General features: G+C 39.8%; 1 protein-coding gene across 1 annotated transcript in view; it reads right to left on the bottom strand.

Annotated features, from left to right (window-relative positions):
- snx25 (sorting nexin 25) overlaps positions 1-26423 on the bottom strand; it is a 126411-nt gene that overhangs the window by 7723 nt on the left and 92265 nt on the right. The window contains exons 9-17 of the mRNA XM_051658544.1: positions 25712-25987; positions 25148-25312; positions 23147-23278; positions 20967-21107; positions 20391-20504; positions 16547-16708; positions 15322-15439; positions 14435-14501; positions 2202-2383 (exon numbers count right to left, since the gene is read on the bottom strand). Coding sequence (XP_051514504.1) covers positions 2202-2383; positions 14435-14501; positions 15322-15439; positions 16547-16708; positions 20391-20504; positions 20967-21107; positions 23147-23278; positions 25148-25312; positions 25712-25987 — 1357 coding nt within the window. The remainder of the gene's footprint in view (positions 1-2201; positions 2384-14434; positions 14502-15321; positions 15440-16546; positions 16709-20390; positions 20505-20966; positions 21108-23146; positions 23279-25147; positions 25313-25711; positions 25988-26423) is intronic.

Genomic DNA, 26423 nt, shown 5'->3' with positions numbered 1-26423 from the left:
TTAAAGGTTAATTTCCCACACCTGTGGCTTTTTAAATTGCAATTAGTGTCTGTGTATAAATAGTCAATGACTTTGTTAGCTCTCACGAGGATGCACTGAGCAGGCTAGATACTGAGCCATGGGGAGCAGAAAAGAACTGTCAAAAGACCTGCATAACAAGGTAATGGAACTTTATAAAGATGGAAAAGTATATAAAAAGATATCCAAAGCCTTGAAAATGCCAGTCAGTACTGTACAATCACTTATTAAGAAGTGGAAAATTCGGGGATCTCTTGATACCAAGCCAAGGTCAGGTAGACCAAGAAAGATTTCAGCCACAACTGCCAGAAAAATTGTTCAGGATACAAAGAAAATCCCACAGGTAACCTCAGGAGAAATACAGGCTGCTCTGGAAAAAGACGGTGTGGCTGTTTCAAGGAGCACGATATGACGATACTTGAACAAAAATGAGCTGCATGGTCGAGTTGCCAGAAAGAAGCCTTTACTGTGCCAATGCCACAAAAAAGCCCGGTTACAATATGCCTGACAACACCTTGACACGCCTTTGGTGTGACGAGACCAAAATAGAGCTTTATGGTCACAACCATAAGCGCTATGTTTGGAAAGAGGTCAACAAGGCCTATAGTGAAAAGAATACCATCCCCACTGTGAAGCATGGTGGTGGCTCACTGATGTTTTGGGGGTGTGTGAGCTCTAAAGGCACGGAGAATCTTGTGAAAATTGATGGCAAGATGAATGCAGCATGTTATCAGAAAATACTGGCAGACAATTTGCATTCTTCTGCACGAAAGCTGAGCATGGGACGCTCTTGGACTTTCCAGCATGACAATGACCCTAAGCACAAGGACAAGTTGACCATCCAGTGGTTACAGCAGAAAAAGGTGAAGGTTCTGGAGTGGCCATCACAATCTCCTGAACTTAATATCATCGAGCCACTCTGGGGAGATCTCAAACGTGCGACTCATGCAAGACGACAAAAGACTTTGCATGACCTGGAGGCATTTTGCCAGACGAATGGGCAGCTATACCACCTGCAAGAATTTGGGCCTCATAGACAACTATTACAAAAGACTGCACGCTGTCATTGATGCTAAAGGGGGCAATACACAGTATTAAGAACTAAGGGTATGCAGACTTTTGAACAGGGGTCATTTCATTTTTTTCTTTGTTGCCATGTTTTGTTTTATGATTGTGCCATTCTGTTATAACCTACAGTTGAATATGAATCCCATAAGAAATAAAAGAAATGTGTTTTGCCTGCTCACTCATGTTTTCTTTAAAAATGGTACATATATTACCAATTATCCAAGGGTATGCAAACTTTTGAGCACAACTGTATATATACACTACCTGTCAAAAGTTTTGAAACACTTATTCTTTCTTTCTTTCTTTATTTATTTATTTTATTTGTTTTCACATTTTAGAATAATAGTAAAGTCATCAAAACTATGGAATAACATAAATGGAACTATGGGAATTATGTTGTGACTAAAAAAAAAATCCAAAATAAATCAAAACTGTGTTATATTTTAGCATCTTCAAAGTAGTCACCCTTTGCCTAGAATTTGTAGACATGTACTCTTGACATTTTCTCAACCAACTTCTTGAGGTATCACCCTGGGATACTTTTTAAACAGTATTGAAGGAGTTCCCATCTATGTTGGGCACTTATTGGCTGCTTTTCTTTATTATTTGATCCAAGTCATCAATGTGTTTTTAGGGTACATAAAATGTTAGCTACGAAATTAGCCTTAGCCTGTGACAGTTTGACCCAAGACAAAGGATTTGCAAAATCATTCAATCATTTGCAAAAAAAAAAAAAAAAAACCCCATCTACATACATTGTTGGACACTTTTAGTAGACAAATTAAACTAGGGAGAGTGTGAAAAGAAGTCCACAGTGCAAAAGTGCTTGAAGTTGCAGAAACATCCAGTTATGCAAAAAAAGTGTAATACTCGGAGATCTCGGTTTGTTCAAATCCATAACCCTCATCATGAGCAATAGTAATAGTGATGCTTGCCTTACCAATCAGTCCAAAAGCAGATCCTCTGATTACACCACATTTGAGGGTAGAATTGTTCATACTGTAGGTTTGCACATTAAACAATGTTATGTTGAGCATTCCCAATAAAATCTCATCCGTAAGGGAGTTTCCATAATGTCAAACCCCTGTAAAAGCTGTGTAATGTAGCTCGCTCACCTGGAATGTTATCTAGAAGCTTCTGTTGTGCCCTCTCCTTTGTTTCCTTGCGTTCAGTCTCTGAGCGGGTTTTGTTATGAGGTGCCAGTTTCCCGTTGGGCCAAAACGTGTCCCGGAATATATTAATGTAGTTAACCAACATCTGCTCACTGAAAATCCAGTTTACAGTGTCTCTGATTTGCCTGCAAAGAAAAAGAACAGAGACAGAGTTACCATGTACACTCACAGGCCACTCTATTGGGTCTGCACACCTGTACATCTACTTATTCATGCGATTATGTGATATCAGTGATTTCGACTGTGGCATGATTGTTGGTGCATGACGGGCTGGTTTGAGTATTTTCTTTTTCTCCCCAATTTTGGAACGCCCAATTCCCAATGCGCTCTAAGTCCTCGTGGTGGCGTAGTGACTCGCCTCAATCCGGGTGGCGGAGGACGAATCTCAGTTGCCTCCGCGTCTGAGACCGTCAATCCGTGCATCTTATCACGTGGCTTGTTGAGCGCGTTACCGCGGAGACTTAGTGCATGTGGAGGCCCACGCTATTCTCCGCAGCATCCACGCACAACTCACCACGCGCTCCACCGAGAGTGAGAACCACACATTATAGCGACCACGAGGAGGTCACTCCATGTGTCTCTACCCTCCCTAGCAACCGGGCCAATTTGGTTGCTTAGGAGACCTGGCTGGAGTCACTGAACACGCCCTGGATTCAAACTCGTGGCTCCGGGGTGACAGTCAGTGTCAATACTCGCTAAGCTACCCAGGCCCCCGGTTTGAGTATTTCTGTAACTGCTGATCTCCTGGGATTTTAACGCAAAACAGTCTCTAGAGTGTAAAGAGAATGGTGCGAAAAACAAAAAAACATCCAGCGAGTGGCAGTTCTGTGGGCGAAAATGGTTTGTTAATGACAGAGGTCAACGGAGAATGGCCAGACTGGTCCAAGATGACAGGAAGGTGACAGTAACCCAAATAACCACGTTACAACAGTGCTCTGCAGAAAAGCATTTCTGAACATACAACATGTCTAACATTGAGTAAACTCTAGAGACTGTTGTGCGTAAAAATCCCAGGAGATCAGCAGTTACAGAAATACTCACACCAGCTCATCTGGCACCAACAATCATGCCACGCTCCAAATCACTGAGATAACATTTTTTTCCCCATTATGATGGTTGATGTGAACATTAACTGAAGCTCCTGACCCATATCTGCATGATTTTATACATTACAATGCTGCCACATGATTGGCTGATTAGATAATCGCAAAAATAAGCAGATGTACAGGTGTACCTAATAAAGTGGTCGGTGAGAGTATATACACAGTATATGTTATGGCCAACACTGTTACTATCTTTGTTCCATATCAAAATACTGTACACTATTGCTTTAAAGAAATCTGTAAAAACGGCATAAACAATTGGTGCAATAGCTCACAGCGACGGCCACGGCATTATTTTAATAAATTGTTCCCACACCAGCCGTTTATTATGTTATATCTCCTGCCCTTAAACAGCACAAATCGATTGCAATTGGTCGTTTTACATGTCATTTACATGTCAAGGCTCATCCTGTCTAAGTGGGCGGTTCTTGGCCAGTTTGAGGTACAACAGTCTAGACGCATGCCATTTTAGTCAATGGTCTAACTACACAAGACTATACAGGACTTGATTTTATCCATCAGGAATTTAATGGATTGTGAAAGTGGGTGTTCTAAACTAGAACAGAGTCAGATCTGAATGTGAATTTGCAGTGAATAGTGTAGGACTACTCCCCTTCTTAAAGTATTTTACTATTGGTTAACATTATCCAATAGGACAATAACAATAATACAGAGAAACATTTTTTTTTCTTTTGCAATTACGTGCACTGAAGAACTGTGCGCAGTGTGACCAGTAAAATGTATAAAGCAAGTAAATTGTGTCAATTCTGATTTCATATTGACTTAGAGACTGTCTCTCTTTACCATGTGAAACAGGTTTGAAGTGTCCATGAGAAGCAGATAATTCATCTAAACTGAACTATGACACAAGCACATGATGGCCTTCTTCTATTACAGAACCAAACCCTGAAGACTGCAGTGACTGTCTGTATGTGCGTGTCCTCTAGACCCGTCACAATCTCACAATAAAAAATGAGCCATCTCTTCCACCAACCACTCTGTGTCTTGGCCTATTTCACCCAAGGAAACCTTCCCTCGACAATCTGACTGCAATAAATCATACATGTCTGTGTGAATTACAGCATGAAAATGAATCCAGTTCCAGACAGTGAAACTATGTCCTGCTTGAATTTCTGGTGTCTTGCCCAAAGTCAAGACCTTGTCAAAATCCTCCACTCCTCGGACAAATAAGCACTTCCGTTGATTGAAAGAACTTGTTTTGCTTACTCTTTTCAGAACTCGATTAGAAATCCAACAATATCACTAGTTGCTGTATGTGGTCTTCAAGTTAACAGTCAATCAAAACTGAACCCATTTACAGTACTACAATCATGTTCCTGATCTTATTGTGCATGATGTATCAGTGCAAAATTATTTTCACAATCATTCATCAAAATGTAATAACTTGCTCAATCTCTGCTCAAATGACTTTCCCTTATGGCATACGTCACCAAGCCATTGTGTCATATAGAATCCACTTTTCAATTACCATCCAATCAATTACCAATGGATAAAATCAAGTCCCATCTTACATCTTCACATTAAATATCAGGTTTTTCTTGGAAATATCTGGCACATTACAGAAGTAAAATGGTTGTGAGTGCCATTTCATAATGACGTCAACCATCAAAATACTATTTAAATGTCTTTTAAATTATATATCATATTTCAGATTATATTCCTGATGCTACATATGGTCTTACCTTTTTCTTACTGTGCGTTTTGAGTTAGCATGGCTAAACCCATAGTGATTAGCCTTCTAAGTTAGACATCACATAATCAGATCAAACCTAAAATTTAATTTCTATTTGTCAGATATCATAATACCTTTGAATCCTATGTGAAAGAGTAAACATTTTTATTATTATAAACAAAATTATAAGAGGAATAGGACAGTAAGGTCAATGTAACATCCACACAAACTGTGAAATATATCAGTTTTTCCTTGTGTGCCTGTTTATATATATACACAGTATATATAACACATTTTCCATAAAAAAATAACATACTTTAATAATAAAAAAATATATAATAATAATTTCTAGGCCTGTCAATCAATTACAATATATTTTTTATCAAATTAATGACATGACATGGCAATTAATCAAATTATTTGCAATTAATCTCATACATCATTATTTGCCGAGAAAGGCCCCCAAATAAATAGTTAATATAAATAATGCATAATATTTCAAATATTTATAAATATAATATGTAGGGACTGTAATAAATATATAATACAGATTGAAATTCAGATTGAAATAAATTGCATTATTGCGGCAGATGTATAAAGCATTGATTATAAGACATTAAAAAGTGTCTTAAGAAGTCAATATATTGTTTGTTTTATTCTCATATCATTGAACAAGCCTACAGTTGACAGCGATCAATTTTGCGCTGAGTTCGTCAATGTGTCCAGTTCCCTTACGACTCCGTACATTTGACATTGCATTACTAAGCTGATGCTATGGGGAGTGTCCTTCTATATGACCTAGTTGAAACCTTTCTACAATAACGGCAATCCTAAAATTGGCTATGGTATTTAAGCCCCGGCCTTTTAGGCGCAAAGCTGTCCGGTATAAAAGCGGGCGCACAAACACCATTCCTCAGAAATTTCGTCCTCCAAGACATCGATTCATCTCTCATCTAGTGGCTTTCTACTTCGCTGTCGACATACATGAGTCAGTGGGCAGGATCTTCATGGCAATGAGAAGACTCTCCGCCCCCTGCAGTGTTCCGGTGAACATTTACTCCACCTCGGCGCTTGACGCTTTGCTGGTAAACGGGCCACTTGAGCATCCTGATTCCCCGCAGTGCTTCGGCAGGAGTTTTGTGTCCTTATAAGCTATTGTGATATTCTGTGTGTGTGTGTGTGTGTGTGTGTGTGTGTGTGTATGTATGTATGTATATATATATATATAACTAAAAGAGCCACTTACATGTTCGCGTCTTTTTAAAGATGTCGTTCCGTAAGTGTTCATTTTGCGAGGGACACATTCCGCCATCAGATCAGTATGAGAGCTGCATTCACTGTCTGGGCCGCGCCCACGCAGAGACAGCTCTCGTAGAGACAGACTGCCCTCACTGTGAGGGCACGAGTCTCAAGACGCTTCACTCATGAATCGCCCTCGTTCTGAGGGACGATTCAGCCTCCCGTGCCCTCCCAGCCGCCTCTTCTGTGTCTCCCGAGGGATCACACGAGGAGGCACGGTGGGGTCGCAAGGCCAAGCAGGATGAATTTGAGGTGGATCATCAGCCCTCTGCAGGAGTGCACGACATTGTCACGTTCAGTGGTTCTGATGCTATGTCTCTCGCTGTATCTGGTGAGTGGTCAATGAATGATGTTGCTGCCCCTTCCCCCAGCGAGGGCGAGGAGCGTGCACGCGCCACTGACAAGGAGATGCTTCCTGTCCGTTCAAGAAGGGTTGAAGAGCTCGGTCTCGAGTGGTCTCCTCCAGAGGAACCTGAAAAATCTTGCCTTGATGAATAGTTCTTGCAGTCCGGACGCCGTCAAGCGACCGCGTTCTGCAGATCTGCCCTGTTCTTCCCTGAAATTCTTAAACTGACAAAATCCTGTCTTGCGCCCTATTGGACTCAAGATGGCGCCGAGTATGGCTGCTGCATTGCGAGCTCCGACACAACATAGTAGTGTTTTGTTTGTTTTGTTCACAATTCTTATGTTTTTTGTCTTGGATGTTGTCTGCCTTATTGTCTACGACAGACAAACACTTTTGGACATTGGTTCAGCAATCTCACACCGTAAACCGGACTTCACATTCCTCAATGCCGACCCGCTGTTTACAAACACACAAGCGGAGCCCTTTGTTTGGGCAGCACGGCCACAGAAACGCAGGAGGAAAAGGGGAAACAGAGCCGGCGTTCTCATCAGAGTAAGACGCCGCGCAAATCGACCCCCGCTACCCACTATTCTACTGACAAATGTTCAGTCTCTGGATAACAAGCTCTGCGAGCTGAAAGCACGGATCTCTTTCCAAGGGACTGCTGCATTATCTGCCTTACGGAAACTTGGATGTCTGCGGAGATTCCAGACTCAGCCATTGAACCCGTGGGGTTCTCCGTGCACCGAGCGGACAGAGCGAAAGACCTCTCAGGTAAAAGCAGAGGAGGTGGTGTATGTTTTATGATCAACAAATCCTGGTGTGATCAGAGGAACGTACATTCTGTCAAGTCTTTCTGCTCTCCTGATCTGGAATTTCTCATGCTTCCGTGTCGACCATTCTGGTTACCGAGGGAATTCACAGCGGTCATTATCACTGCTGTGTACATCCCCCCACAAGCCGACACAGACCGGGCACTCAAGGAACTGTATGGGATTATAAGTGAGCAGTAAACCGCGCACCCTGAGGCCGCGTTTGCTTACCGCAACAACCACTGATGATGCCATTGCATCTACAATACACACTGCTCTCTCCCACCTGGAAAAAAAAAACACTTATGTGAGAATGCTGTTTGTAGACTACAGCTCAGCATTCAACACCACAGTGCCCTCCAAGCTAGATGAGAAACTCCGGGCTCTGGGCTTAAACAGCTCGCTGTGCAGCTGGATCCTGGACTTCCTGTCAAGCAGATGCCAGGTGGTTAGAATAGGCAGCAACATCTCCTCATCACTGACCCTCAACACTGGAGCCCCACAGGGCTGTGTTCTCAGCCCACTCCTGTATTCCCTGTACACACATGACTGTGTGGCAACACATTTCTCCAATGCCATCATTAAGTTTGCTGATGACACGACGGTGGTAGGTCTGATCACTGACAATGATGAAACAGCCTACAGAGAGGAGGTGCACACTCTGACACACTGGTGTCAGGAGCACAACCTCTCCCTCAACATCAGTAAGACAAAGGAGCTTGTGGTGGACTTCAGAAGAAAAGACACAGTCCCATCACCATCAATGGAGCACCAGTGGAGAGAGTCAGCAGCTTCAAGTTCCTGGGTGTCCACATCACTGAGGAACTCACATGGTCCATCCACACTGAAGTCGTTGTGAAGAAGGCTCATCAGCGCCTCTTCTTCCTGAGACGGCTGAGGAAGTTTGGAATGAACCGCCACATCCTCACACAGTTCTACAACTGCACTGTAGAGAGCATCCTGACTGGCTGCATCTCCGCCTGGTACGGCAATAGCACAGCCCACGACCGCAAAGCACTGCAAAGGGTGGTGCGAACTGCCAGACACATCATCAGAGGTGAGCTTCCCTCCCTCCAGGAAATATATACAAGGCGGTGCGTGAAAAAAGCTCGGAGGATCATCAGAGACTCCAGCCACCCGAGCCATGGGCTGTTCTCACTGCTACCATCAGGTAGGCGGTATCGCAGCATCAGGACCCGCACCAGCCGACTCCATGATAGCTTCTTCCCCCAAGCAATCAGACTTTTGAACTCTTGATCTCCCACGATCAAATACATCAGCACCGCACTTTATTACCCTTACTCTTATATCTCACACCGGACTGTCATAAATTATATTATTATTATATTATATTCTCTCTTAACAACTGACTATCAACCGACAGCCTGAATGTCAATACAGTACAATACTGTACATTCTATATATATATATATATATATATATATATATATATATATATATATATACACACACACACACACACACATATATATATATATATATATATATATATATACACACACACATACATACATACTTTTTTTTTATATATTTTTATTTTTATTGACTAATGTGTATCTATATAGTGCGTATTGTATACTGTACAGTGCATGTTATTATTTGTATACTGTTGAGTGTAATTATGTGTATAACAGATGTTTAATTGCACTGTGTTAATTTGATGTTATTGTAAATTGGTATGTCTCATCACTGTCACGACTGCTATGTTGATCGGAACTGCACCCAAGAATTTCACACACCATTGCACTTGTGTACATGGCTGTGTGACAATAAAGTGATTTGATTTGTTTTGATTTGATTTGATTCAGCTCGCTAGCACAGTGATTCCACTCTCCTCACTAAACTGGACCATGGGGAAGACAAAGGTTATGCCCAACTACCCCCTGTGGAAGAGGTGGTAGTGGAGCATCTCTGCCCGGCGAGTAACAGGGCATGGAAATCACACCCCGTTCATCCTTCCAAGCCATGTCGACTGATGTCCGCACTGGCTGGGAAAGCATACTCAGTGGCAGGCCAAGCAGGTTCAGCACTCCACGTGATGGTTTTCAAAGCTAAGCTCCTCAAGCAAATGGACGAGCAAGGCTATGATCCAGAAATGTTCAAAGAGCTCCGCACCGTAACGGACTTAGCGTTGCGAGCCGCGAAAGTCACTGCACAGGCTATTGGCAAGTCAATGAGCAACCTTGTGGTTTTGGATTGTCACATTTGGCTGACCCTCACGGAAATGCATGACACAGAAAAAGCAGCTCTATTTGATGCTCCGACGTCTCCAGCCGGCCTTTTCGGCAGCTCTGTGGATAGATTTGCTGAGCACTACGTCACGACTCAGCAACACTACAAGCTATGAGACATTTTATGCCAAAACGGAGCAGTACTTCATTACAACCAGCTCGCTCCGGCTCTGTCTCGGGCCAGCAACCGGCTAAAAACCCCACGCCTGCTGCCTCAGCGCCGCCAAATGTCGCTGCCGAGCCACCGGTAAAGCCACATAAGCCATGCCCCAAACAAAGGCAGCCACCTCAGCGCAAGCCCCGCAAAAGCACAATGCTGTTCCCCTCTTCCCACTGCTGTTTGTCGGGAAAGGAATATTGTTGTTCAAAATGTTGTTCATTATGTGGTTTCTGTGTCTCATATTCAATCACATGCAATAAAGAATGCAAAAAAAAAGTTCAGTGCTAGTTGCACATGCTCACACTTTTTCAATAAAGAGCTTTCCCACTTCAAAGCCCACACATTATGCACAACCGCTTCCCAATGGTGAGTGGCACATTATATCATACAATGAACAAACCAAATTGCCCTCTGTCCAGTTATGCAGACACGTGGTGAGCCCTTACGGGCATTTCCAACTGGGTGCTAAAAATGACCGGACATGGTTATACGATCCAATTTGCATGTCGGCCGCCCCGTTTCAACGGTGTTCTGTCTTCCACGGTTCTGTCCGAAGACGCGCCGGTATTACGAGCCGAAATACACAATCTTTTCACAAAGAACGTGATAGAGGTTATTTCAGATTAATTAATAAGCCTGCTGTCCCGCTGCGCGAATGCGTGGCAAGTCTCACGGGCATGTCAGACTGGGTGTTTAAAACAATTGAGCGAGGTCATACGATTCAGTTTGTACACCGGCCACCTTGCTTCACCGGCGCTTTGCAATCTGTGGTCCAACTACAGGATGCGGCGGTGTTGCGCGCAGAGATTCACAGTCTCCTCGCAAAAAACGCAATAGAGACTGCCCCAGACTGTGACACACACAGCGGGATTTACAGCCGTTATTTCCTTGTTCTGGAGAAGGACAGCGTGCTTCGGCCCATTCTAGTTCTGAGACGCTTGAATCGTGTGCTCACGACGCACCCATTCAAAATGTTAATTCAGAAACAGATCTTATCACACATCCATCCTCAGGACTGGTTTGTATCAATAGATCTGAAGGACGGTTATGAACACCATTTTACAAGCTAGAGCACAGTCTATGAGACGCCTTTACACACTGAAATGGAATGTGTTCACTAATTGGTGCTTTTCACACAGCAAAGACCCAGGAACTGCCCCATACCTGAAATTTGTACATTTCTTTAAGAGCGATTGGACGCAGGGCTCACTCCTTTAATGCTCAAAGTTTGTGGCAACAATATCTGCATAACACGCACCTGAAGCCGGCACCTCTATAGGCAAACATGACTTAATCATAATTCCTCAAGGGAGCAGGACGGCTAAATCCCCCTCGCCCGGCTACAGTCCCGATTTGGGACCTAAGTTTGGTCCTAAAAGTGCTCGTGGGGCCTCCCTTCAAGCCCCTGGACTACGCTGAATTGTGAGTGCTTTCTCTTAAGCCCGCATTACTGCTGGCTTTGACCTCAGTAAAATGGGTTGGTGATTTGCAAGCACTGTCAGTTGACAATTCATGTCTGGAGTTTGGTCCGGGTCTTTTAAAAACCAATGTCAAACCCAGAAAAGGCTATGTGCCAAAGGTTCTAACCACACACTTCAGCCTTCAAGCCGTTTTCCCTCCTCAGTTTAATTTGGATGTGGAACAGTCCTTGCATTTGTTATGCCCTTTGTGAGCACTACACACATACGTTGAGTGCACCTGCCAATTCAGACTGTCTGACCAGCTCTTTGTGTGCTACGGAGGACGCACAAAAGGAATGTCTGTCTGCAAGCAAAGACTTTCTCACTGGATTGTTGATGCGATCGCCTTGGCTTAAGAGTCACTGGGTGCGAATTGCCCAGTTGGTGTTAAAGCACTCAACTAGAGGCGTAGCCTCTTCATGGGCGTGTCCTTACAAGACATGTTTTGGAGTAGGATGGTCTTATCAAAACACATTTGCAAGGTTTTACAACCAAGACGTAATGTCTATCTCATAGCAAGTCATTTGATTCTAGAGCGCTTGCTATTTAATTGGCCAAACATATACTTATGCCCCTATTTTTAAGTACGGGCTCCCTGACATTTTTCAACCGCCTGCATTCAGACCATTGTATTTCACAAAAGTCGCAGGCAATTTTATTACAAATAAACTTCCTTTCCAAAACTTCCTGGGTTTGTGAAGGGGTTAATTCATACTAGTTCATATATCCATTCTGTGTGTTCCCCTTCTGGCCCACCATGAGGGTCATTCACTTGTGGCATACTCATGTTGGTTACAGTCCCGCAGGACTGCAGCATCATGTTTCCTTTCTGGAAGGTTATGTCGTGTAGTGCAGCGTGTTGAGACTCTGTTTCCCATAGCGTCAGCTTAGTGATGCAATGTCAAATGTACTGAGTAGTAAAGGAACGTCTCGGTTACATATGTACACATGTACGTAGAGTGACAATTAAAAATAGCGCAGACAGAATGCAAGAACGCGTCCTGTGAGAACGTCTCTGTTACGTACTGTATGTAACCTCGGTTCCCTGAGACGAGGGGAACGAGACATTGCGTAAGCTGGCCGCACTACAGACTCAGAGTTCTTTGAGGTGCAAGTGATTTGCTCTTGTCCCTCAGTCAGAAAATTCTGAGGAATGGTGTTTGCATGCCCGCTTCTATACTGAACTGCTTCGCGCCTAAAAGGGCAGGGCTTAGACTCCACAGCCAATTTTAGAATTGCCATTATTGTAGAAAGGTTTCAACTAGGTCGTATAGAAGGACACTCCCCATAGTGTCAGCTTAGTGACGCAATGTCTCGTTCCCCTCATCTCAGGGAACCGAGGTTACATACAGTACGTAACAGAGACATTCTCACAGGTATTCAGCATCATGAACGGTGTACTTTTAGGATGCATGTCATGATAAAAGTAGCAGAAACTTGAAAAATCTTGTCTAAAGATTCTTGTATTCTGTTGAGCTTTCTCCTGAGTGAGCGGTTCTCATTCTGTGGCTGAGCTGCTTGAGAGGTTTGTTGAGGCATGCTGCCAGCTATTGACGCGGCTCATAAAAACAGATGTACTTCTAGCTTGAATTGCTCATACGGTAGGAAAATATGCACTTTTATTACGGAAATTACATATGTATGTACATATGTGTCGGGGGCAAGATTAGTTAGTTGCATTAATGCATTATTTTTTAATCGCACTAAATTAACACATTGAGTCGACAGCTCTACTAACTATATTACATATTGGTATCATATTTTAATGTTGAATGTTTTTATTTTGAGTCAGACATGACGGAAAGAAAAGACTTGTGTTTCAGTATCAAGTCGGATGTTAATTCAGTCCGCTCTGACTAAGATAGCACCCGCATATCTCCAAGATGTCTATATAAGAGTGTTTCATCTGGAAAGCATTGCATTCAGTTTACATCTGCTAAACATCTTAAAAAGATCAGATTAACAAGTATTCTAAATCATGAACTCTTTAAAGATTTCTGCTGAATGTCTTAATGACATCCGAGAGGAAACGTCTTATATATAGTACGTTTTGGAGATGAGCGAACAACCTAAAAACTACATCTTCCAGATGTAAACACACACATCAAATAGACGTCTGGGTGATGTACATGTGCTATCAAGGTACTGATTGAGTGAGTTCATTCAGTATGGCTGGTTATTGATACAGCTTTCCTGATTCAATTCGATTCACAAGCTCTCAATTCGATTGTGTTTTGATATTGATTCATATGGTTATATTTCAGTTATAATGTTCCTTTTGCTTACATATTACATACAACACGCAGTGAAAGGATCTTGCTGCTGAATACTCCACCACTATACTACTCAATCACTGGAGAGTGAAATCTGAACATTTATCAGGCAGTTGCCAAACTAGTCGTATAGCATGAAATTTGGTTGCAAAAATGAGTAATTTCCTCGCATTGTAGTGGAGGGTTGTGCATGGAGTAAAAGACTGATCTTGGGATTTAAGAATCGATATTAAGATCGTTCAAATTAAGATTGCGATGCATCGGAAAATCTATATTTTTTTCCCACCGCTATCATTCAGTGATTCAAACTGATAACAAATGAGTTGGTGAGTTGTTTTGATTGATTAAAAGAGCCAATTTGTAAGAGTCATTTGTTCACAAATCTGACAACACTAGTAGCACTTAGGTTTGTTTTGGAGTGCACCCAGCAAACACAATGCAAAAGAATAACATGTTGTTTTGCTGTTTATTCATGTTATACACCCTTTTTTTAATTTGTTACTTTCAAGTCAGATGGCAAGCTCTCAAAAGAAAAAATTATTTCTTTTGCTGTAGCCCTGGAGATAAAGTTGCGATGGAGCGCCACTGCTGAACACCTAAACAGAACGCACTGAAATATCCATATTATGCTATATTACCAGCTTTAAAGTACTGTTTAACTATGACTGTATTAACGTGAGCAGCTACAACAGGATAATGCAACAGACATTATCATGATTAGGACTTTGGGGTCCTAGGAGGTATTTTGTATACATTTTATTCATCCACTGATGCTTACTTGTTTATAGTCCGTCCAAATGTGACTTGAACTAGTGCAATTAGTGTCTTCCGCACCCATTTAAACACTGCAGAGATAAAAAGACAACAAAATCAGAAACATCACACACCGTTCACAGGACTGATGCATTTGAGAGTGTCCTGTGACTTGCAGTGCAATGAAACGCTTACATGCCAATTATGCATAGATGATGCTGTTTAAAGACACAATGAAATGGCTTGATGAGTGCAGTTTTCTTTCCTGTGTTGCCGTATTTCCTATTGAAACAGGAAGTTGGGATGGAACTTATCAAAGGCTCATCTCTTCCCTTCCTTTTAAATAGCCAATACTCTATCGTTTCCAACACAGCTGTGAACTATGATTTGCTACAGTATGTACATGCTAGCCAGTTTGAGGGACATTCTCATTGTAGAGAGCATTTGATATGTTTGGTCCATTTTTCTGGAAGAGAAAGAATGTACATTTTAAATGTGTTCATCTGCTTAAAGTTTCTTTTGTCAACCTGTAGGAGCACACTGGTTTGTAAATGGCCAATAAACATGGACTAAAGCCACAAAAGTCCCCATTTTGATTTCATGGTGTTTTTAAATGCACAGCATCTGGAGCACATCTGGTGTAAATTTCCACATCTCTCTAAGGTTTGAATTTGAAATGTACAAAAATGCATTAGAGAGTGTTAAAGAGTAGGTTTAACACAGCATGTGAGGTTTCCCCTTACGAGAAACAGTCACTGTGTGTTACATCAGTCACACTGTTACAAGGTTTTCACACCCACAGGCACAATCTCACTACACACATTCATCATTATGGGTTACAGTGTGACAGTTATGAGGACAGAATAAGAGCAATTTTATCACACACACACACACACACAGTGTTGTACTCACTGCCCCTGAGTTCAAATATCTCTCCGATCAGCATGAAGCAGGGCTCTGCCAGCGCGTCTTTTCTTCCGTCCGTCTCATCACCATAGTCTGAGAGATCACTGTCATCCTCAGCTTCATCCTGACACACACATTACACTGGTCATGTACAAAACTGACATTTGAAGTGCTCCTCGCTATTGAATAGCTCCTAAGTAAGCAAAATCATGTTTTGCTTCAAATAAATCATGTCAACAGAGTTCTGAGAGGGTTAGTTTTAAGGTTAGGGTATAATAAATATCATTAATCGTAGAATGAAAAACATGGTCAATGAGAGGACCCCACAATGATAGTAAAAACAGACATTAGCTACAATGCAGGTCCCCATGAGGAAAATGGCTAAATCATGTCTTAGTAAAAATCTAAAAATGCCAAAATGTATCTGTAAGGGTTAGGTTGAGAGGTGGGATATAGTAGAGCACATATAATGAGCTTAAAGGGATAGTTCACCCAAAAATGAAAATTATCTCATCATTTACTCACCCTCATGCCATCCCAGATGTGTGACTTTCTTTCTTCCACAGAACACAAATGAAGATATTTAGAAGAATATTTCAGCTCTGTAGGTCCATACAATGCAGGTGAAAGGTGACCAGAACTTTGAAGCTCCAAAAAGCACAAAGTCAGCATAAAAGTAATCCATATGACTCCAGTGGTTTAATCCATGTCTTCAGGAGCGATATGATAGGTGTGGGTGATAAACAGATCAATACTGAAGTCCTTTTTTACTATATATAAAAAATAAAAAAAATAAAAAAAAAGATTGTCCCTGCCTAGTAAGTGGGGATATGCACGAAAACTGTGAATCACGAAAACAAAGAAAAAGAATACTTTGGAGAGAAGAGTGTGTTGAACATGTAGATTGATAATAAAAAAGTCTTAAATACTGATCTGTTTCTCACCCACACCTATCATATCACCTCTGAAGATATGGATTAAACCACTGAAGTCATATGGATTACTATTATGATGCCCTTATGTGATATTTGGACCTTCAAAGTTCTGGTCACCATTCACTTGCATGTGAGGATCTACAGATCTGAAATATTCTTGTAAAAATCTTCATTTGTGTTCTGCAGAAGAAAGAAATTCATACATATCTGGGATGGCATGAGGGTGAGTAAATGGGTCAATGGAAAAGTCCCCATTATGATAAAAACTGTATGAGTGTGTGTGTGTGTGTGTGTACCTCCTGGTGTGAGAAGAAGTCTCCTGGCAGTCTCTCCAGGAAGGATGCGAGAGAAAATGAGGATTTCTTCTGGATGTCGATGACTTTCAGATGTTCTGGTGAAGAACTGAGAAACGCATACAGAGCCTCGCTCTGACACATGCGCTCGTCTGTCAGCACTTTCTATGGACAAAACACACGCAGATACAATAAAACTTCAAGAATGTTCTCAAAAACACAGTCCAGCATCAAATAAGACATTGATGGCAACACTTAGATACTAACAGAAATTGGTCTGTGATGTTTGTTAGGAAGGACTTCAGACCGATTTATACTTCTATGTTACTATGCAACGCATCTACACAGACCGCTTCAATTGGTATCGGTCTGTTTTGTATCCAGAGACCCTCCCCAAGATGATTAGAAAGAGATTTAACATAAAACAGAACACTTGTAATTTGTCTGCCAAAAAAAAAAAAAACACCTGTTAAAGAGTTGTTTACATATGCATTGAAAGAAGTCCAGCTTCTAAGCTTTAAAACAACACTCATTTTGTGTTGGTCAAGTGAGTAGTTATTAATTTGATGATTTTTATTTTTTTTGGTTTAGCATGGGCCGTCAAAGTATGGCAAAATATTTGTTTATAATTATTTAAGTGACTCAAGAGCAGGCATATAGTATTGGCCTGATTTATTTTCATGCACAGCAGGCAGCATGTATAATAACAATATGTACCTAAATCTCAAACATAATTGTATTAAATTGATTTTAGTGCAACAATAATTTAGTAAATACTTTTGAACCCAACAAAAGTCCTTGAATCTGCATGAAGGACTTTTGTTTTGAAGCACTTTGTGGTAGCAAGTAACTAGATATCCACAAGTAGTATACTCTGCTTTGTTTTCTAAATTACGTAGTAATATACACATACTGCTTTGGATGGACAAAAATTCTGATAGAAAAGTGATGACACAATTCAATTAATTTCTTAGTTTTTTTTCTGCACATCCGATCAGAAACTGACACAACTATGCTAGGTAGTGTAGCATTACATGTCACTTGGTACATGTATGTAACTAGATTACAAAAAAAAAAATCAAGCACTTGTACTTATAAAACATTCAAATTAGATTTTTTTTTATTTTTATTTTTTATTTTTTTATGGATTACATAATCAGGCAACGACTGTAAATTGTTCATAATTTCTTGATCCCCCTAATTCTTTTTTTAAATCTTGGGAAATCAAACACGTTAATTTCGGCGATTAATATTTTTGGTTTAACGCCTTTAAAAAATTACCGCAATTTATGCAGAATCTGTTAGTAGAATGTGCGTTAGTAGAAAGGTGTCCCGAGTTGTTCCTGCCATGAACAAACTCAGGCACCTTTGTACAATGTAGAGTTGAAGTCAGAAGTTTACATCCACCTTAGCCAAATACATTTAAACTCAGTTTTTCACAATTCCTGACATTTAATCATAGAAAACATTCCCTGTCTTATGTCAGTTAGGATCACTACTTTATTTTAAAATGTGAAATGTCAGAATAATAGTAGAGGGAATGATTTATTTCAGCTTTTATTTCTTTCATCACATTCCCAGTGGGTCAGAAGTTTACATACACTTTGTTAGTATTTGGTAGCATTGCCTTTAAATTGTTTAACTTGGGTCAAATGTTTTGGGTTGCCTTCCACAAGCTTCTCACAATAAGTTGCTGGAATTTTGGCCCATTCCTCCAGACAGAACTGGTGTAACCGAGTCAGGTTTGTAGGCCTCCTTGCTCGCACACGTTTTTTTTTTTTTTAGTTCTGCCCACACTTTTTCTATCAGATGGAGGTCAGGGCTTTTTTATGGCCAGTCCAATACCTTGACTTTGTTGTCCTTAAGCCATTTTGCCACAACTTTGGAGGTATGCTCGGGGTCATTGTCCATTTGAAAGACCCATTTGCGACTGAGCTTTAACTTTCTGGCCGGTGTCTTGAGATGTTGCTTCAATATATCCACATAATTTTCCTTCCTCATGATGCCATCTATTTTGTGAAGTGCACCAGTCCCTCCTGCAGCAAAGCATCCCCACAACATGATGCTGCTTGATGGCTGGGGTGGTGTTCTTCGGCTTGCAAGCCTCACCCTTTTTCCTCCATACATAACGATGGTCATTGTGGCCAAACAGTTCAATTTTTGTTTCATCAGACCAGAGGACATTTCTCCAAAAAGTAAGATCTTTGTCCCCACGTGCACTTGCAAACTGTAGTCTGGCTTTTTTATGGCAGTTTTGGAGCAGTGGCTTCTTCCTTGCGGAGCAGCCTTTCAGGTTATGTTGATATAGGACTCATTTTTACTGTGGATATAGATACTTGTCTACCTGTTTCTTCCAGCATCTTCACAAGGTCCTTTGCTGTTATTCTGGGATTGATTTGCACTTTTAGCACCAAACTACGTTCATCTCTAGGAGACAGAATGCGTCTCCTTCCTGAGCGGTATGATGGCTGCATGGTCCCATGGTGTTTATACTTGCGTACAATTGTTTGTACAGATGAACGTTGTACCTTCAGGCGCTTGGAAATTGCTCCCAAGGATGAATCAGACTTGTGGAGGTCCACACTTTTTTTTTATGAGGTCTTGGCTGATTTCTTTTGATTTTCCCATGATGTCAAGAAAAGAGGCTCTGAGTTTGAAGGTAGGCCTTAAAATACATCCACAGGTACACCTCCAATTCAGTACACCTCCTATCAGAAGCTAATTGGCTAATTGTCTAAAGGCTTCACATCATTTTCTGGAATTTTCCAAGCTGCTTAAAAGGCAGTTAACTTAGTGTATGTAAACTTCTGACCCACTGGAATTGTGATATAGTCAATTAAAAGTGAAACGTTCTGTCTGTAAACAGTTGTTGGAAAAAATTACTCATGTCATGCACAAAGTAGATGTCCTAAACAACTTGCTAAAAGTTTGCTAATATTAAATCTGTGGAGTAGTTAAAAAATGAGATTTAATGACTTCAACCAAAGTGTATTTATACTTCTGACTTCAGCTGTATATTTGTGCACATCATTCATTAAGCGCAAAGAATGTCCCGGGCATAATAAACACAGGAGTGGATTTAGCTGATTGTGTATACATTTACTTGCATCAAAGATTAATACCTGTAAAAATGTGTCTAATTAACTCTATCCACAAATAAAAGCTGAACACTTTAATGTACATATTTATATAAAGTAAATGATGACTAACCAATTTCTTGCAAGTTCTTTGAGACAAAGTAAATATATTTATGATGATTTTTAATGTTTGTTGTAATGTATCATGTACCATAATTTAATCGCGATTAATCACAGATAACTGATTCAGATTACATAGTTAATTTATTTTAAATGTTATTTTACAATTTTTCATTCTAAATCAGCCTAATGCTGATTTACATTTGGTAAGTCTTACCTATTTTCTTCCTCTTTGTATTTATTTATTTTCAAAGACTATTCTACTCAAAGTCATGTGACATCAAATAATTCAAAGGTAATCTGATTATATTACCTAAAACATGTAATCCAAGAAATTCCATTTATGATTAAAATTTTGGGCATGTAATTATAATCAGTACCAGATTACATTTCACAAGTAATCTACCCAGCACTGCTAAATCTGCAGTGCAATCGATTGAATTATTATTATTTTTTTCCATGCCCGCCTATTGACTGTTTCAGATAAACCTGCCCCGAAAGGGCACGTAAAAATTAAACAAACTGTGGTCGGTCGCTTTATATGTTGACCAGACAGACCTTTACTGTCTAAGTGAGCGGTTCTTGACAAGAACAAGCTGCACACAGACCAGAGTTTATAGTCTGTCTACATGAGATTAGGAAGGACTCACCTGTAAAAATGTGTTGAGTTGATTTTTGGATTTGTCAAGAAATTTTTGGTCAATAGATTTGAATGGCAGTTTACTCAGAGAGGGAAGCTGGACTTTCTTTAGTGATGGGAAGCACTGCAAAGAGGAAAGATGGAAAAAAGGGGGAGGAAATGAGACCAGATTCCCACACCTTTTGACAAATGAATTTCTATGACTTTTTCTGTTGGTCAAGATTGTTGGATGAAAAATATTTTAAATCAATAATTTTAAAGAAAAGAAACTCACAAAGAGCAATTTCTAGCTGTTAAAATTCTATAAAGCTTAGAAACATTTCCTATCACTGTATACATTTCCAAGACATTAAAATCCATTGTTATCCAATCCTGGAAATCATAACTTAAAAACCTGATATTTCCAGGTTTTCATGATGAGCGCGTAAAACCAGCGGTCATGCATAGTCTGGATCAGAACTAATAAATGTCCAGTGATGTGATGGGTCACTGCGTCACCACAGCAACACAGTGATGGCCGTGTCAGAGGGCGGCCGTCACATCTCACTGGTGTTTTAGACGGCGGAGGCGTAAATATCAGCCGTACCTCCAACAACTTCCTGTGCAGGGCCTGAAACTCGCTGAGTTTCCTGGTGACACTCCAACGGTTGTTCTTGCAATCGTCTGCTTCTGAAAGACTCACGGATACAGAGTAACATGCCATCTGCTCGCCGTTCTCCTCAGAGGCCTAGAGACACACACAAATGAAGAGGAACTCCAAACAACAGGTTTTGAAAATACTTGAATGTTTATCTGAAAATAAAATGGAAAGTTTCAACTGTGATTGGATGAGTTGGATTTAAAGACACTATAAAATTCACAAACACACACACACACACACACACACACACACACACACACACACACACACACACACACACACACACACACACCTGTTCGCATGCACAATCTATTTTAATGCTGTCATTGCTGTAGGTTGTGTTCGGCAAGTTAATGAACTACATTACATAGTGAAAGAATTGTTTACTTTGATTATAAAAGCTTAAAGCATTATAAGCTGATCTTTCTACACTGGAGTATTCAAGATGTTGCAAAGGATTTATTTCAAACCCTAAATATTTTGAAACTGTTACGCATATCCAAGCAGAATTTGGGGGTGTTAAATTAAATTTGCCACATGTATTCAACAGAACGTAATGGACTGATAGTTTTGCACAGAAGTTGCTTATAATATGACAATGAAAGCAATGACAATGCTCAAAAGGGTGATTCTCAGAAAGCCCGCCAAAAAATGTGCTGGTCCTATTTTACTCCAAAATCAAAAGAAACAAATAAGAAGTTCTATTTTGCATTTAGAAAATTAAGCCTATTTTAGGGCCATTAAGATATATTTTACATTGTGACATTATTTGCATGATAAATGATATAGTTTATTCATTAAAGCGGTCATGACAGGCGTTTTTTATTATTTTAATATGTTCCTTGAGGTTCATTTATAATATCAGTGAAGCTTTTTGCACAATAAACAGTCATGTATTTGTAAAACATGATCATTTTCCACCCTCATTCTGACCCTCTGTCAGAAACGCTCGGTTTTGGTGCTTATCCTTTAAGATTTGACAGTAAATGCCCACTGTTCTGATTGGCTCTCACTGCTCACAACTACTGGGGAGGGTTAATAAGGTTAAGTGGGCGTTGATGTGTTGTTGTGGAGGCGGTCCGTTGCAAATGTCTACCACTGTGTGGCATCACAATGTGAGTCGTTTTGGCAGCTTGGTTTCAACAAATGCTCTTTTTGCAGTGAGGACAATGACTTCTTATATGTGAAAAGATAAAAAAAAAATGTGATTCCTTATTTCATGTATTTCATTTCAGTATTTATACACTGTAGTAGTACCCCTTGGTACTCCCTTTCATTTTCTTTGATTTTAATTTTAAAAAGTCATTGTACAATAGCATATTTCTTACCGTAATATAGTAAAAAATGACTAATGATAACAATTGGAAATTTCATTACTGAAAACAATGGAGACAGTAAAACATTTAGACATGTCACGGTAATGAGAATTGGGGGGTAAAATGTGCTGTGTTACAATGCAAAAAATTTTTACGGTCCTATATGTAGGCTTCATTTTCTTTTCACTATATATATATATATATATATATATATATATATATATATATATATATATATATTATTGATTTGGGGTAAAATAAGACCAGGACACTTTCTTTGCAGGTTTCGTGAGAATCATCCACAAAGCAACCGATTTAAAAACCTATGTGTGTCTTTTTACAGCCAATTAACAGACAACTGGTTAATGAACGAATGACTCACTGCTCTGCATAAATATGCAAATACTATATTAATCCTCAGAGCTCCAGGAAAAGAAGATGTTAAACCCATTGATGAGGCTCTTCACAACCATCTGTTTACTTGCACAGAGCGGCGATGGATAATTAAAAAGATTTCAAAAGAATAACGAGTGATAAGCTTCTTTTAAAAGGCCACTGGTGCTTCACTGGCACTCACGTTTTATTTTTGTGAAGCTAGTGTATGCAGATGATCAGAACAATAGATTGAGATGAAAAAAGGGGAAAAGATACTGACATCTGTCTGTGTGGATGCAGCACTACATAAAGGCAAAAGTTTTCAGTTACAGTTTTTTTTATTTATTTTTTTTTAACTAAGGTATGAATCAAAATAATTTTTGTGGTATTGGACATTATGCCACAAATGCTGTTGATAGAGCATTCAGGACTGACCTCTGCATTGTTGATGACAGCTCTCCATGTGCCCAGATTCTCACACCAGCAGTCTGTTCGTGATATATGCAGCTGCAGGTCACTGTGCTCCTTCTCCATTGCTCCGATTTCCTCCTTCAGCAATGACACGATCTACAATAGACACTGCTATGAGCTCCAGACTCTCTGAATAAGTCTGTGAGTCTGACTAGAGCTTCATTTGACAGGAAACAGCAACAGCTGCTCTTGAGGAGACTGGAAACACATCCTGAGCTTTCGACACAGATAATCAACCACTCCCAATCTCCTCAAGGGCACGCCAGAGAAAAATCAGCTCTTGTCTCATCGAATGGATTAAATCAAGCCACACACACAATACAGAGCATTTAAATTGGTTGTCCAAAGAGGAAAAATTAGAAATCTAATAAAAAATCTAGTTTAAAACCCAGGTATCAAGTCCGTAGAAATGTAATCTTTGTGTCCAATTTGGTTTCATAATTTTTCTATTTTTTTTTTTTATAGCATTTTCTACAAAAAATAAATAAATTAAAATACAAAAAATAAATACAAATGATTTGACTTTAAAACAAAGTAAAAGCTATTGAAGAACTTTCCATGCACCTTGAACACAGGAGAGTGTATACAACTTTAAAGGGTTAGTTCACCCAAAAATGAAAATTCTCTCATCATTTACTCACTTTTTTTCTTCTGCAGAACACAAATGAAGATTTTTAGAAGAATATCTCAGCTCTGTAGGTCCATAAAATGCAAGTGAATGGGTGCCAAAATCTTGAAGCTCAAAAAGAACATATAGCCATCATAACAGTAATTATTCATAAAAGCCATTATAGTGGTTTAACTCATGTCTTCTGAAGTGATGTGATAGGTGTGGGTGAGAAACAAATCAATATTTAAGTCCTTTTTTACTATCAATCCACACTTTCACTTTCATATTGAGCCACCTAAAGGTTGGGGCTGGTCAAAGGTGGAGATTGATAGTTTTTGGACCTTCAAAGTTCTGGTCACCATTCACTTGCATTGAATGGACCTGCAGAGCTGAAATATTCTTCTAAAAATCTTAATTTGTGTTCTGCAGAAGAAAGAAAGTCATACACATCTGGGATGGCATGAGGGTGAGTAAATGATGAGAGAATTTTCATTTTTGGGTGAACTATCCTTTAATAATAAAATAAAAAATAATAAAGAAAAAATTAAAACACAAGGATTTCAGCTTTTAATGAGATTTAGATTATTATTATTATTATTTAGCTGTCTCCAGACAGTAACACCACATGACATATTTTACTTTAAACCCCAGAAAAAAAATATCAAAATGACTTTGCACCCAATAATAATAATACAAAAAAAATACATAAATAAAAAATAATAGTAGTGTTGTATTCAAGGTATTGTTTTGATTGAATTGCATTGTTAATGGTGCAATGACAAGAGCTTGATCGTGCATGTTTAGACTGTGGTTGGCTTGACTGCATTGGCAGCAATTAAGTATCCAATTGAGTTGGTACTATTGTTACTATAGTAAGACTAATATCATTATATGTTTTTATTTGAGTATTGACTTGAATATATTTTTGATATCCCTACTACAAAGAACATTATAGGCATCAGCTACTAGTTGGAAATGTTTGTTAACACTTTACAATAAGGCTCCATTTGTTAACATTAGTTAATGCATTAGGTATCATGAACAAACAATTAATATTTTTTTCTTCACAGAATGTATTAATCTTTGTTAATGTAAGTTAATAAAAATACAATTGCTCATTGTTAGTTCATAGTGCATTAACTGATGTTAACTAATACAACTTTAGATTTTAAAAATATATGTTGAAATTAACATTGTCTAAGATTAACAAATGCTGTAGAAGTATTGCTCTTTGTTAGTTCATGTTAACTTGTTGTTGGCTAATATTAACAAATGAAACCTTATGTAAAGTGTAGGCACATTTAGACTATAATCCTGGTCATCAAACCAAACACACACACACTCATACAGAGTACCTTTTTATCAGGTCGGGGTGCGTTCTGAATGGAGCCCAGGGCTTGCCGTTTGTACTCCAGTCTCTCGTAGAGTTGGTGTAGTTTAGTGGTGGCGTAACTGGCCTGTTCATTGATGCCCCTGCTACCTTCATCGAGAGCAACCTCACCTCCCTCCATCACCTGACCCTAGACACACAGATACACAGGGAAGATTCAGAACTGAAAGTCACAGAATCTTATGATCTGAACTACTGAAGAACCTGGGCTCTGAAGTTTGTTTGGAATGACATCCTAAAATTATTTTAATTTATTTTTTAATTTTACTCTGCATGAGGTGCAGACTTTCTGCATGCATGGAATACCTACTACATCAGCCAAAATACTGTACATCAGCAGGATACAACAGGACGTGAAGTAGGTGTGGGCGATATGACCAAAATCTTATGCCATGATATGAATAATTTTATATCGAGATAACAATGGTGCGTATGGTTTATTGATAATCACAGTAACAGGTTTAAATCCTGTAAATGCACAAGAGAAAAGACAGACAGAGGGAGTATGTTGATGTCCTGTTAAACTCACAGCATCATCTTTCTCCTCACTGCTGGACTGTGAGCTGCTCCTCTGCTCCTCTCGCTTCATGAGCCGCTCGTACAGGTCACTCACCAGGAACGAAGGGTAATATCGCTCCTTCATGGTCTCATAAACATCTCCCTGAATCCTGTGGAACACGTCTGTGCCCTTGTTCCCCACCAGAGTCTGCTGGATCTCTTTATAAAGAGCTTTCTCCACCGAGATCTCCCTACTCTCCACAAAGAAGTTCTGGTAGATCTCTCCCACCAGCTGTGGCACCTCATTCTGCAGGGAAACAATTAATATCTACATCTGACCGGTTTTGACCAGTTTTGCTTGGCTGGAAAATAACTCCACTGGCTTTGATTCTTAGTATCTGTGCCATATCATACCACACTTTCATAGCATATTATTATTTCCCTGAAGTCCACTTATAATGTCAGTCAAGGTTTTATAATTTTGCTTTCACTATCATTTTCCACCCTCTCTCTCTCTCTCTCTCTGAAACTTGGAATTAAACGGGCTGCTTTTGCCATTGTACCTTTAAAACTATTATATGTAAATGATCACTGATTTAATTGGCTAGTTCTCATGGCGTAGTTCATACTGTTGTTCATAAGGGCGGGCCAAGTAGTTAAATAATTAATAGGCATTGAACTACACTCACCGACCACTTTATTAGGTACACCTGTACATCTACTTATTCATACGATTATCTAAC

This window comes from Myxocyprinus asiaticus, chromosome 27 (assembly GCF_019703515.2).
Source record: "Myxocyprinus asiaticus isolate MX2 ecotype Aquarium Trade chromosome 27, UBuf_Myxa_2, whole genome shotgun sequence".
NCBI classification, from domain to species: domain Eukaryota; kingdom Metazoa; phylum Chordata; class Actinopteri; order Cypriniformes; family Catostomidae; genus Myxocyprinus; species Myxocyprinus asiaticus.
Note: the sequence above shows the minus strand (reverse complement) of the source record. Positions and strands in the feature narration are given on the sequence as shown.